This window comes from Petaurus breviceps, unplaced genomic scaffold, assembly GCF_028583685.1.
Source record: "Petaurus breviceps papuanus isolate PSGF00001 unplaced genomic scaffold, PetGlider_PUasm1.0 140, whole genome shotgun sequence".
In the NCBI taxonomy this organism is placed as follows: domain Eukaryota; kingdom Metazoa; phylum Chordata; class Mammalia; order Diprotodontia; family Petauridae; genus Petaurus; species Petaurus breviceps.
Genome location: NW_027185698.1, coordinates 47,643,058 through 47,658,370, shown reverse-complemented (window position 1 = coordinate 47,658,370; position 15,313 = coordinate 47,643,058). Strand labels below are relative to the sequence as shown.

Below are 15,313 nucleotides of genomic sequence, written 5' to 3'. Positions count from 1 at the left end.
TATGTTATGAATTTAAAAGCCATATTCCAATACATAGGCTTTACTGACCTGCCAAAGGGGTCCATGAGACAAAAGAGGTTAAGAATCCCTTGTCCTGGGGCAGTTAGGTGGCACGGTGGATAGAGTTCAAATCTGGCCAGAGACACTTATTAACTGTGTGACCGTGGGCAAGTCATTTAACTCCAATTACTTAAAAAAAAATCCCTTGTCCTAGAACAATATTGGCTCTCTGCATTTCTACATTCATCAGACACTTAGGATGTTTCTGCGGTGTGCAGGGCAATGTGCTCTGTCTTGGAGATGGAAAGGTGAGAAATCAGAGATACGACTCCCAATAAAGTACAATCTATTAGGAGGATGAGATGTGTGTACAAATCGCACCAATAAAGGGGAGAGTGAGGTTAGTGCCAAAGAAAGATTGAGGCAAAGTACTAAGAGAAAACTGAAGAGGGAAAGATTACTTTCACCAAAGAAAGATTGGGTAGGGGGAAGCTGATGGGGAAGAAAGGGATGTGGTTCAGAGAATTCAACAAATATTGATTAAATCCCACTAGGTAATAGGAATACAGAAAAGAAATGAAGGAAGGGAGGGAGGAGAAAGGAAAGAAGAAAGGAAGGCTGGAAGGAAGATAGAAAGGAAGGAAGAAAAAGCTGAATCAGTCCTTGTCCCTAAGGGGTATGCATTCTACTGAAAGTTGGGTTTCATGAAGAGGCTTTACCCAAATAGGCCTAAGTGTGACCTTGAAAAAAATAGGTGAAAAACAAGGTAAGACAGGATGAGAACCAGGGATGGTGTCAGGTCTTCCAGATTGGATGGGTTGTAAAGTATGTGGTTTTGTTTTAACAGTTTTAAAGTACATGTACTTAATATTTTTCTTGCTTTCTCATGGTATGGAGGAATTGTGAGGGAGAAGAGGATCTTTGTTTAAGAAAAAAATTTAATTAAAAAATAAGTACATGAGAGGGAGTAGTTGAAGATTGTCAGTGAACCAGAAGCAGCCTTTTAACTTGTGAGTGGCCAGAGCCAAACAAACAGAGTAGGCCAGAGTCAGGATAGTTAGGGCACAAAACAAAAGTTTAATTAATTTCAGAGTGAGGAAAATGATATATGCATACAGAAGCCCCCCTTCCTAAGAAGGAGGGCTTAACATGCTGGACTAAAGGCATCCCGGGCTGGACAATGACATAATCATTGTTAGGTCTTGAGTTACCATTCCCACAGACCCGTGGGAACAGTATTGTCTCAAGTCTTGGGGGTGGTGCCCACCCTGCCAGGTATAGAACCAGAGTTCTGTGACAAGAACAGAAGTGCAGGACCTGGCAGTGAAAAGGAACAGGAATTGTGATCATGTGATGGGTGGCCCCGGGGAAATAGGGGGAACTAGATCCCTCAGTGAACACCTGGTGCTGGTCCAAGCCATACACTTTTCCCGAGGGTGATAGCATCCTGAGCATGAAGGATTATTGTTATGCCAAGTTTAGAACACAGCCTGCTTACTGGGTCTTAGATCTGGGAAACAAGGTGTCTCCAAAATATTTTGACAAGGTAAAGGTTGATTGTTGTCAAAACTATCCATGTGTTATGGGGGCCTTCAATGCTGGGATCAGAGAGTTCACTACACTTTTTCCTGGTAGAAATGGACAACAGCTAGTTGGGAAGGCTATTCAGGCAAAGTGAATGAGTTGGAGAGGGGCTAGACTGGAGATAGGGAGACCAGTTAGAAAGGAGATCATTACAGTGATCTGATACAGAGAGAAGATGACAGCCTTTTCTCTGGTGGTGGCAATGTGAATAGGAGAGAAAGAATGGATCTAGGAGATATTGTGGAGGTAGCAGCTATAAGACTTGGCATCTACTTAGAAGCTGGAGGATTAGAGAGAGAGAAGAGTCAAATATGCCTGAGGTTTGGAGTCTGGGTCCCTTGTAGGAGACCCAGGCTTGTGCCTGTCAGAAATAGGGGGAATTCAGGTTAGGGCAGTTTAGTTCTTGATATGCTGGATTTGAAGTTCTGGAAGAATAATAGAAATTCTTGGAAACATGGGCATGAAACTCTGGGGATATGATGAGACTAGAGATATAGGATTCTAAGTTTGGAGATGAAAGGGACCTTCAAGGTCATCTAGTCCAATCCAGCCATTTTATAGTTGAGAAAACCGAGACCCAGAGAAGTTACTCAAAGTCACACAGGTGGGCAGAGGCAGAGCCAGGACTCGACTGCAGTCCTCCAAATCAATTTTAACACATCAACTCTATTTGGGAGTCAACTATAGAGAACCAAGGTAGAGAATATAAAGAGATGAGAAGGTTTAGGACTGAAGTTTGGGAGACATCCTTGTTTGAGCAAGTGGGAGGAGGAGGAGGAAGAAGAGGGAGGAGGAGGAAGAAGAGGAAGAGGAAGAAGAGGAAGAGGAGGAGGAGGAGGAAGAGGACGAAGAGCAAAAGTCAAAGAAGTGGTCAGAAAGGTAGGGGGAGAAGCAGGAGGGAACCATGTTATAAAAGCCAAGGAAGGAGGAGGTATCTCGAAAGAAGGGATGATCAAGTAGGATGAGAACAGAAAAGATGGCACTGGAATTAGGCCAAGAGGAGACCTAGCTTTGAGAGAGCAGTTTTGTTAGAGTGATGGAGATGGAATCCATCTGACTTCTTTATTTTTTTATCCAAAGCCCATATTACCATTGAAACATTACCTGTTTCCAATCAATCAGAAATTCTAGCTTTGTTCTCTTACAAATTCGATCTTAACTTGCTGTGTATTCAATCAGTTACATTTATCGATCACTCTATTTTTAATCTCATTTTCAGGAGTTATTTTTATAGATAATAATTTATTTATGATAACTCCTTTTTAAAAATCTCATATTACATGCATCTGCTTGGTGCTCCATAAACATTGTACCAAGCCTTTGCCCCAAAGCAGGAACATTCTAATCTGACCTCTGCCTTTACCTGGATCCAGTCTCCAAATTCAGTCACTTTGTAGTAATATTGGAAGGACCATTAGACTGGGTGTAGGAGACTTGAGTTCTAGGAACTGCTCTGCCACTAGCCTCACTGTGTGACCTTCTCTGGGTCTCTGCAGAGGTGAGGGGGTAGATTGGGTGGTGTCTAAGAAGCCCTTCCTAGCTCTAAATTCTATAACCTTACAATTCTGTAAATGGTTGTGTATTACAACCACCCTTTTTCCTGTGGCTCTCCTTGGAGAGAGGTTCTGGAGTCTGTCTCAGCATATCCAGTGCTCTGTTAACCTTGAGGATTGGCATAGTTCAACAGCTACCAAATACGATTTGAAGGATACTGAGAAGGTAATTTAATTGTCCAGATCTCTCCCACCTTAGCTTGCCCCACTTTCTGAAACTCTACCATTTGGGATTAAGTCCTTTGGACCCTGAAGGTGTCTAATGCACTTTGCCCGAGGGTAATATCATCGTATGCATAGAGGATTATTGTTATGCCAAGTTCAGGACACTGCCTGAAACACTGAAGGTGTTTTGAATTTCCAATCTCTTACTGAAATGCACATAGCCCTAGAAGGCACAAGACTTGGACCAGTTATCAATTGTTAAGGCCTTGGGGGGTAGGGATTAGTTGATAGACAATTGTGAGCACGATTCCCTGGGAATGGAACATGGAGGTAAGGAGGGAAGAAGGAGACTGTACATACCCAAACCCAAATTTCACCAAATTTACCGCTTTGCTGAGGGCTGGAGCTTGTCAGCTGTCTGCATGGACTGTGGTTCTCCTCACCAGCTGAGAAGACCCTCCCCACCTTCATGATTCTGATGGATCCAGTTGGTACTAGTGGCAGTTTACTACTCAGCTCAGATGTGGAGAGACTAGAGAGTCTCTAGTCAACAGAGACCAGACCATGAGCAGTCATGTTTATTTCATCTAAACCCAGCCAGTATCTCCATGGCCAGTGTCAAGTCTTGAGATGCTAATATGGAGGAGTGTCCCTTTACCCTTCAGTATGAAGGGGGTCTTCTATAGGTCCCTCTGTGGTGGTGGTCATTGTGTGTGTGTGTGTGTGTGTGCGTAAGAAGTCAGTAGTCAGAGTATGAAAGGAAAGTTAGACTTAACCAGGTAAAAGAATGACTGATGGCATTTTGACCCAGGAGCCTTACAGACAAAGGAAGGTTCTGGAAGCTGGGGCATATCGTTCCTCCCCTACCTTTTATAGCATATAGTTTGACTGGAAGACAGAGGCAGCTCTGGTATTCACCCACAGTCCTTTGGCTTTATAGGGTTGGGCTCAATAAATCTCTTCCACTTGAATTGATTTGATGTGTTCTCTTTAGAAATGTGCTTTTACCCCAGTCTCTGAAATGCCTGTATTTCTGTACCAGCTTTCCCCTTTACTAGAGAATGGATACAGTTTTTCTTCAGTGAGACAGCAAAGAGAGGACAAAAAATGGGGACTTGTCACCTTTGTCCTTCATAAAAAGCTCACCCAGGTGAATATAGTGAGAACGGGGTTATGGCACACTGGGAGGATTTAGGGCAATGGACGTATGGAAGAATTCTGTTCAGAAAACAAAGTAAAAACGGCTCCTAGGCTCTTCCATAACTCAGCAATGGGTAAATCTCCTGGAAGCCAGAGCTGATTGCCCAGAGCCTGGCTGGCCTCTAGCTTGGGAACCATAGCCGTGTTCATGTTCATTGCCTGGAGAGTTGTGCGTAGTGGAGAGACAATTGTTCTGTCTGTCCAGTGGAGAGCTCCTTCCGCTCTGTCCTTCTTCAGTGTCCCTTGGTGGCTGTAAAGGAAGAATAGTTCCTGATACTGGCTCAGGATCCAAGAGGGCATTTGCAAGGGATGAGCATGTGCATTCCCTGCTCAAGGTCCTCATTATGGTGCTAAAATGCCTGGATTTGACCTGTCTTCCCCAAGAAAGAGTAGCAGGTGGGGCTGAGAGGAGCAGGAGATGAATCATTCCACTCAACCTTGTGGAAAAGGGAAATTGCTTTTTCCGTTGCCAGTGAAAGGTGGCCCCAAACACAGAGGCATCATGGCTTAGCCCGGCTTTTACCCTTCGTTAAAATAACACCACCAACAAAGGACTGTGCAGTTGGATGACAAAACTCACCTCTGCTCAGGGGGCCAACGGGCCTGGCTCTGGCTGTCCCTCTCCATCTTTTTCACCCACACGCCTGCGCAGGCCCTGTGCACACAGGCGCACATTCTCCCTCCCACGCTTGGTTGTTAGCAAGCTGCCTGGCCGAGAGACACTCAAAGAAACATACAGGAGAACAGGCTCTTCATTATTATGCAGGAGCAGTCCTTAGAAGCAGCAGGCCACCCCAGACTGTATGAGGCTGATGAAGGAAGCCTCCTTCCTCCCCTCCCCCAGTACAGGCAGCTGGGGGAGGGGGGTGCTGCATAGTACGTATGGATTTGGATTGAGAGGACCTGGCATTTGCAATCCCACGCTCTCTCGCTCGCTCTCTCTCTCTCCCCCCCCCTCTCACACACACATGCACCACGCACACACTCCTTTATACACGTACACATAGAGGCATGTAAACACAAGGATATACATACACATACACGCAATATAGACACAGATACATGTTCACTTACATATATACACAGACCCATATATGCACACACATATACATGCATGCATATACAGTTAGATATATACAGAGACACATGTGCATTTACATATTTCTATATAGACATAGACCCATATGTATGCATATGCATACACAGACATAGACACAGATATACATGCATATACACAGATATATAGACACACAAATAAAACACAAACATACATATATACACAACGTACACATGCATGTATTTTCATACATAAAACATGCACATATATGCACACGGACACAATCAACACATACCCATGCGTGTATGTGTGATACATATGTGTGTACGTGTGTGTATACATACATAAACATGCACAAACACATTCTTCCTCTCTAAAATGAGAGGGTTGTTCCCTCCCAGCTCTAATGTAATGATTTGGACAGAGAAAGAATGAATGGGGCCTTTTGTGTTCTGTGAGTCTGCTGGTTTCTGTTCTAGGATTACAAAGCAGAGAATTGGTCATCTCACTTGGTCTTCTAAGGACCCAATGACATGGAGTCCACAGAGACTTAGGTTCAGATCCCATCCCTGAATCTGACAAATAATATGACCTTGGGCAAGTCACTTGAAAATCCCCATAAGCCTCAGCTTCCTGATCTACTGTGAAGCCATCTCTTCCATGGCTTCATCAGCCAACTTACCCCTATAATCCATTTATCCTGCGGTCCTTCCCATCTCCTTCAGTCCTGTCCGCTACCCAATTCTGGAATCAAGAATCATGATCAAGTTATCTTTGTCATTGTTCTTGAATGGGAAACAAGCCAGTGCAAAGGAACAGGGATGGGAGATGGGGAGTCAGGTCCAAGGAACTGCTGGTAAACTGGTGATGATGGGTTGTGGAGGGTGAGGAGAGGAGTCGTGTGAAGAAGATGGGAAAGATCAGAAGGGACCAGAAACAGCTTCATGCTGAAGGTGGCCAGGACAAAGGCATGGTGACTGGAGATGGTGTGTTCTACATGAGTAATAGCAAGAAGGCCAATCAAATGAGGTTATGTGTGTAAAGTGCTTGGCAAACCTTAGAGCACTATCTCAATGTTAGCTAGTATAACTCTTATTATCACAGAGCTGGATAGGGAGCTCACTCCCTCATGAGATAATCCATTCCATTCTAGAACAGCCAATTGTGAGAAATATCCTCCTTAAATTAAGCTTAAATTAGCTTTCCTGCTGCTTATTCTTAGTTTTATGCTTTAATGCCAAGGAGGAAAAGTAATTGAGAAGCAGGAGATGTGAGTTCTTTTTTTTTACTCTGCTGGTAATTTGCTGTGTGATTTGGGAACAGTCTCTTCTTCTTTCTGGGCCTCAATTTTCTTGTTCATAAAATGAGAGGGTTGGACCAACTGGCTACTAAGGAGAACTATAACTAAGGGAGGGTGAGTAGGGCTTTGTCCCAGAATGCTGATATAAAGGGGATGTGTTTCTTTCTCACACAGTCAGTTCTGTCACCCTGACTTCTGGCTTCTCTTTGTCCTCTGTGATCCCCAGGTCATATAGTACCACTCCTGAAAGTTCCTGTTCTTCCTCAGGATCCAGTTTTTCCCCACCTTTCCCCCTCTGCTCTCAGGATTTGTGGAATGATGGTCACTGGCAGTGCCACAAAGGCTAGGGATGGACTGTATAACAGACAGGTCATCCAGGTCATCCCCTTTGCTAGCATAACCATGAACTACCCCTTTCAAACTGAACTTGTTCCAGGTACCAGAATTCTGAGTTCCACCCTGCATTAAGATTCCTCTCAGTTCTGGCCCTGACCCTTCTATAGGACACAGTCACTTGTTTCTGTCTAGACCGGGGGGAGAGAGAAATGTTTGGGGGGGGGGGGGGGGGGGGTAGGGAACCCAGTCAGACTGCAGATGGCAGAGTGGGGGATGGGAATGGGATAGCAGTACAGCGCTGAGTGTTGACCTTTGGAGTTTGACCAATGAGAATTTAATTTTTACCCCAAATGCAGGTTAAGTTTTATTGCATTTTCAGCAGCCTTTGAGAACCTTTGGTAATCCTAGGGAATATGTGGAAACTGCTTGCGTATTCATTCAGCAACTTTTTATTGACCTTCTACTGCAGAGAGGATCCCTGTCCATTCTCCTGTCCGCCACTACCTCTCCTGTGGACCGCTGTGACCGTGTCCTACCTAACACCTTTCTGCCTTCCCTCTCTCCCTCTCCTATCTATTCTATACACTGCTCCTTTCCTAGTACATTGCTCAAAACCACCAGTGTGTCACTGCTGCTGGTACTAATAATGAAATTTGTCTTTCTGCAGTCCTTTAAGATGTACAAAGCTCTTATCTCAGAGCTAGTCTTTATCTTTATTTTATGGATGAGAAAACTAGACCCAGAGTAATAAAGTCACTTGCCCAGAGTCACACAACTAGGAGAGATTTGAACATAAGTCTTCCTGACTCCATTTGTGCAGTTACTTTTAGTCATGTCTGACTCTCCTTGGCCCCATTTGGGGTTTTCTTGCAAAGATACTGGAGTGGTTGGCCATTTCCTTCTCCAGCCCATTTCATAGATAAAGAAACTGAGGCAAACAGGGTTAAGTGACTTGCCCAGGGTCACACAGTCAGTAAGTGTCTGAGGCCAGATTTGAACTCAGGGAGGTGAGTCTTCCTGAATCCAGTCCTCATGCTCTATCCGCTGTTCCACTGGTTGCCTTCCTGACTCCTCCACACTTTAGCACTGTCCTGTCTTTCTAGTCCATTCTCTCAGTACTCTTTTTCATGTATCGTACCCTCCACTTTAGCTAAATGGGCTACTCAAACACATCTCCATCTCCCACCTCATCTTTGTAATTTAATCGCACACTTCTTTGTCCTTTTTTCTTCCTTGAAATCTTACTTATCCTTTAAGGCTCAGATTAAAAGTCATCTCCTCTAGGCTGCCTTCCCTGATCTCCCCACCCCTTCTCCCCTAGCAGGAAATTATCTCTCCCTTATTTCTATTACCCTGTGACCCTGATCACAGTGAGAAGTTATAGAGACAGCTTTAAACTCCATGTAAAAGAGAGAGAAAAAAAAACCAACCCCTTACTCATGATAAACAGGTACCCCAGAGTGTAATGGAGTACCCAGTACTCAGTAGTTCATCTTCAAGTGGAGATTGGATGGTCTCTTAATTCTTTAGTAAGGGGATACCTGCTTAGATGTGGGTCAGACTAAATGACCTCCTTTCTACTAGTGTGATTCTATTTTGTTTATGGTTGACTTTTGGAAAAAAAATTTTCCTTCATCTTAGGAAAACTTCCTTAAAAAAAAATACAGCAGCTCATTCCACATTTCTCTGAGGCTTTATCTTCTCCTAAGCCATTGTAAGTACTCTAAATTCCCTCTGCCTCCTTCCTCTATCAAAAGTTCCTCTAGGATACAAAGTAGCTGCTAAATTTACTCAGATTGAAGTTATAAGTATCTGAGAATGAATGAATGACCATGTAAGTGTTTACTACGTTCAAAAACTGTGCTAATAATGGGGAATACAAACGGAAAATTGTGTCTAAGAGCTCACATTCTAATAGGGGGAAATAACAAATATCAAAGTTTTTAGCACTAAGTCAGATACAAAGGCTCCCTGAACCTTAGGGCACAGAAGTAACAATGCATCTTCTTTAATGTCATTTCCATTGATAAAACCATATCCATTTCTGAAGATGAATCATTTGATTGTGTCAAGGACTTTGGTGTCAATAACTCTGTTTTCTAGATTTTCATTAGTTTAATTAATTACCCTTCCCAGCACAATTGAGATATTATTATTGCTAATAAAAATAGTACTAATGCCAAAGAGCCATAAAACTGTGCATACCCTTTGATCCAGTAATATCACTGCCAGCTCTATATCCCAAAGACATCCAAACAAGGGAAAAGGACCTATTTGTATAAAAATATTCATAGCAGTTCTTTTTGTAGTGGCTAAGAATTGGACATCAAAGGGATGCCCATCAACTGGGAAATGACTAAATAAATTGTGGTATATCATTGTAATGGATAAGCAGGATAATCTCAGAAAATCCTGGAAAGACTTCCATGAACAGATGTATAGTGAAGTGAACAGAACCAGAAGAAAGTTGTACACAGTAACAGCAATTCTGTTGGATGAAGAACCGTGAATGATTTAGCTATTCTCAACAATACAGTGATCTAAGACAATCCCAAAGGACTAATGATGAAACACACTATCTGCCTCCAGAGAAAGAACTGATATTGTTTGAATACAGAGTGAAGCATGCTATTTTTCACATTCATTTTTTTCCTTTTGTGTCTTCTAGTACAAAATGACTAATATGGAAATGTTTTACATAATTGCACATATATAGCCTATATCTGATTGATTACTCTCTCAGGGAGCGGGAAGGGAGAAGGGAGGAGGGATAGAATTTGGAACTCAAAACTTTAAATAAAAATATTAAAAATTAAAAAAAATATTTGTACTAAAATTTAGCATATCAACCACACTTTGAATCAGAGACACCCCAATTTGTTCCAGAATTTCAAAAATTACTAGCTATATTACCTTGGGTAAGTTGATAGGTTCTCTATCTGTAACATGGCAATAATAGTATTTGGTTTACCTAGCTAACAGGCTTATTGTGGGGAAAGAATACTTATACCTGTTAGTGCTATAGAATGTGGGTTATTATTATAAGGAATGGATTGGAGGGGACCCATCTCTGGAGGGGATATAGGAATATCAATGACCCCAGACTTTTTAACCTAACTGACTTTGTGGAAGAGGGGTAGAATGACTCATCCTGAGGTAGATTTCAGAGACCCTAGAATGGCTCCAATAACAATGCCCCAGGGCATCACCACTGGCCTCTCTTTATGCTTGATCTTAGCCTACTAGGTTAGCCTCTGGGGCTATATCTTCCAATGTTGTTTGTTATCGTTCAGTCCTTTTCTGTCATATCTGACTCTGTGACTTCATTTGGAGTTTTCTTAGCAAAGATATTGGATTGGTTTGCCATTTCTTTCTCCAGTTCATTTTACAGATGAGGAAAGTGAGGCAAACAGGTTTAAGTGACTTGCCCAGGATCACACAGCTAGCAGGTGTCTGAGACTGGATTTGAATACAGGAAAATGAGAGTTCCTGACTTCAGGCCCAGCACTCTATGTGCTACACCATCTAGCTTCCCACATATCTCCAAGTAAGTAGTCTCTGGTAAAAAGAATGAATGAGGGGCGGCCAGGTAGCACAACGAGTAAGAGCACCGGCTCCAGTGTTGGGACGACCTGGAGATCGAATCCCAGGCTCAGACACTCAGCACCACACCCAGAAATAACTGGCCGTGTAACCTTGAGCAAGTTACTTAACCCCAATTGCTTAAAAATAAAAAAAAAAAGAATGAATGAAACATTTATTATTTTCCATGCTCTGTGCTAAGCACTGTATATACAAATACAAGCAAACAAGATAATCCCTGCCCTTCAGGAGCTTATATTCCTTTTTTAAAAATGAATTTTATTTTTTATGAAGTTTAGTAAAGAATCTTCTTTGTAATTTGATTGGTATGGCATTCAAAGTATAAATTAATTTTATTATATTGGCATAGCCTAGTCATAAACACTGAATATTCTTCCAGCTATATGTTATTTTTTATTTTTATTTATTTATTGCTAATTGCCTAGATTTTCTAACAAATTATTTATTTTAGTTTTTGACATTAACTTTTCCAAGATTTTGAGTTCTAAATTTTTCCTCCTCTCTTCCCTTCCCCTTCCCAAGACAGTGTGCAATCTGATATAGACTATACTTGTACAATTATACTAAATATATTTCCAAATTAGTCATATTGTAAAGAATCAGAACCAAAGGGAATAGCCAGAAGAAAGAAAAAAAAAAAGAGAAAACAATGTGCTTCAATCTTCATTCAGACTCCATAGTTCTTTCTCTGGATGTAGATAGCATTTTCTGTCTTAGCATTTTGGAATTGTCTTAGATCATTGCATTTCTGAGAGGGGCTAAGTCTGTCAAAGTTGGTCATCACACAATGTTGCTATTGCTGTGTACAATGTTCTTCTGATTCTACTCACTTCACTCAGCATCAGTTCATGAAGTCTTTCCAGGTTTTTCTGAAATCTACCTGCTCATCATTTCTTATGGAACAATAAATAGTATTCCATTACATTCATATACCACAACTGCCATTTCCCCTCCATTTCTAATTCTTTGCTACCACAAAAAGAGCTGCTATAAATATTTTTGTACATGTGGATCCTTTCCCTGTTTTTATTATCTTCTTGGGATATGGACCTAGAAGTAGTATTGCTGGATTAAAAGATATGCGTAGTTTGATAGCCCTTTGGGCCTAGTTCTAAATCGTTCTCCAGAATGGTTGGATCAGTTCACAACTCCCCCAACAATGAATTAGTGTTCCAATTTTCCCACATCTCCAACATTTATTGTTTTCCTGTTTTGTCATGTTAGCTAATCTGATAGGTGTGAGGTGGTATTGGAGCTCATAGTCTAATAGCTGAAGACAACATATAAAGGGGAGCTAGGAAGGAAGGAAGGATGTGCAAATGGAAGCAGGGTTTGGAAATGTCTGAGAAGTGACATGGTAGCCTGGTTCTGAGCAGGGCAAGGTAAAAATCCACCTATCAAAGCTAAGGGTCCCTGCAGCACAGTCTGAATTCTGATGAGGAGTCTGATCAGAGGGCAGGTGGCATGGTTTGGCACTAGCAATGAATAGGAAGCTATGGGGCACTTAGAATCATAGACTAGAGATATGAGAGCAGTAAAGGACCTTTGAGGCCTATTCTCTCATTTTAGAGTTGAGGTCCCATTGGGGGAAGTGACTTGCCCAGGGTTACACAGCTATAATGTATATCTTGACCCCAAGTCTAACATTTTTTCCCCTGTACCACACTTTCTCCCAGTGGTCTGTAATATGCATGTGTATCAACCTTATATGAAGATTGACTAAGCCATTCTTTTCTGTAAATTGGCCAGCAGGAGCTAGCCAAATGGAGGGGACATCTGGACTTTAAACTCAAATTTCAATTGAATTATTTTGGAAATACATCCATTTCAGTTTCTGCAAAAACAAAGTGAGTGAAGTTACAAGTTACAAGAGAGTTAATTGGGAGAAAAAAATCTTTGCAAGTTTCCCTATGAAAGGTTTCATATCCAAGATGTATAAAGAACTGATACAAATCTATAAGACTAAGAGCCATTCTTGGCAATAGATTGGATTGGGGGTGTGTGAGAGAGAGAGAGTGAGGAAGAGGAGTCCAGGGTGATCCCTAGATTGTGAGCCTGGGGGGACTGGGAGGATGGTGGTGCCTTCAGTAGTAATAGGGAAGTTAGGAAGAACGGAAGTGTTTAAGCGGAAAGACTTATGAATGAGGAGAGTAGTATTATCTGAAAATAACCATATACAAAAAAAAATCAATAAAACTTAAAAAAAAAATTAGGTGGGTTGAACCAGTTGCTCTCTGGGGTCTCTTTTAGCTCTAAATGCTGTGATCCATTTTCTCTCTTTGACTTAAGTAACTGGGCTGGGATTCAAACCTAAGTCCTTTGACTTCAAATCCAGTATTCGATCCAATCCCACATAGCAATAAATCAAGTTAAGCAAGCAAGTATTTATTAAGTTTCTACTATGTGTCAGTGCTAACACTGGCCTCTATCTTAGATTTCTGTAGGACTTTATGGTCCACAGAGTGCTTTTCCCATAAGTACCCTAGGAGGTAGGTAATACCTCACATAGTAATCAGTCAATAAATGCTTTCTCAATTCATTTTCCTCATTTTGTATGAGGAAGGAGCAGCTCAAGTTAAAGCACCTTATCCAAGATAACGCAGTTATATATATCAAAGACTTCAATTTGTTTCTTATCATTTTAAGTCCAGAACTCCTTCTAGTAGTATCTCTGCCCTAGCCAAGGCCTTTTGACATTTAATGGCATCCCACTTGTCTGAAAATGCTGTAATCTTTCTTTCTCTAAGCCTCTCTAACCCTGAGAATATCTCTGCAGTGTCACTGATGGGGACCTTCGCTACAACTTTACCAACCTGGATAGATTTTTGGATCTTCTCCAGGAGAACCAACTCATTCCAGGTAAATGGATCAGGAAACATTGTTTTTAGAGTTATGATGAATTCTAAAAGAATCCAAAATTAAAGAATTCCAGAAAGTTCTTTAGTCCCAGTGATAGAGAATTAGGACCTGAAGGGGAGATGTAAACCTTATTCTGGCTCTTTCCCTTCCACTGTGGGATGGTATCACTTACCTTTCAGACACTTTCAGTGACTTCTCCTTGCTTTCAAGATTAAATCCAAACTCCTTGTTCTGACATTTAAGGCCCTCTACAATCTAGTTCCATCCTCCTTTGCTGGCCTTACTTTCTATGACTACATACACCCTCTGTTCCAGCTCATTGAGGCTCCTTATCGTCCCCTGAACATATCAGGCTCATCCATGTCTCTGGACTTTTGCTTACACCATTCTTCCTGCCTTTCATGCCCTGTTCCCTCCTGTTTGCCTCCCTAAACCTTGACTATATTTAGTCTAGGAATTCTGGGAGTCTTCCCTCCCCTTACTGATCTCTCCAGTTTCTAAGCTCATATGAATGAAGGAATGAAGTCAACCATCCATCAAGTGTAGACTGAGACCCTACTGGGTACTGCCTGCCTACATTGGCCCTGAGGGTCAGCCTGTCCCTCTATTCATGGGCCAGGCCACTTGTTCCCATTTGGGAAAGTTTTATTAAGAAGACTGAAAAGTATTTTTATGTATTCAAGGGTTTGAGTTGATGGGGAGCCCATCTGGATACTTTACTGATTTTGAGGACAAGAAGCAGGTGTATGAATGGAGGAACCTGGTCACCCTCCTGGCTAAGAGGTATATCGGTAAGTCTTGAAAGGCTTCGGTGTGGGTGCCTTATACTCTTTAAAAAAAAAATTTAACTACTTTACTTTTTCTCAATTACATATAAAAACCATTTTTAAGCTTTGCTTTTCACAATTTTGTGTTCTACATTCTCTCCTACTCTCCCCATCATTGAGAAGACAAGCAATTGAAAGTTATACATGTAGACTCATGTAAAACATATTTCCTTATTAGACATGTTGTAAAAGAAAATAGACAAAAAACCCTACCATACAATATTCTTTTTTATCTTTTTCCTCTGTATATTCCTGCCTTTTCTTCCTTCCTTTCCCTTTCTCTCTCCTGCCATTGTCTTTTTTTTTTTTCTGGAGGGCAACTAGGGTTAAGTGACTTGCCCAAAGTCACACGGCTAGTTTTTGTGTTAAGTGTCTGAGGTCAAATTTGAACTCAGGTCCTCTTGACTCCAGGTCCAGTGTTCTATTCACTGTGCCACCTAGCCGCCCCTCTCCTGCCATTTTCTCTGTCCTTTCCTCACCTTTTTCTTTCTCTTTCCTTCCCTCCTTGTTTCTCCCCATCTCTCCTTTACTTCCTGTCCCTTTCTCTCTCCTCTCCTTTTTTCTTTCTCTTTTTCCTTTTCTATTCTACCTGTCCCTATGAGTCTACCTCTCCATCCCTCTCCCATCACTGACACTATTATTTCCTCTCCTGATCCAATCCCATACTTATTCAGAACCCCTTTGACAAACTTCTGTAGTCATCTAGCCTATTCTTGGAGACCTTGAGTGATGACAAATTCAGTATCTCCAAAGGTAGCCCATACCGGCCAGTCATTCAGGTAATTAGCATTTATTAACTGCCTAGAATATTCTAGACACTGTGCTAAAC

General features: G+C 41.7%; 1 protein-coding gene across 3 annotated transcripts in view; it reads left to right on the top strand.

Moving 5' to 3' along the window:
* The window catches only part of IDUA (alpha-L-iduronidase), a 71,771-nt gene that overhangs the window by 40,925 nt on the left and 15,533 nt on the right, over positions 1–15,313 (top strand). For 2 of the 3 annotated variants that reach the window (XM_069071671.1, XM_069071663.1), the window contains exons 3-4: positions 13,575–13,657; positions 14,341–14,448. The exons of the other annotated variant lie outside the window; for it this stretch is intronic. In XM_069071671.1, coding sequence (XP_068927772.1) covers positions 13,575–13,657; positions 14,341–14,448 — 191 coding nt within the window. The remainder of the gene's footprint in view (positions 1–13,574; positions 13,658–14,340; positions 14,449–15,313) is intronic. 3 annotated transcript variants of the gene reach the window in all.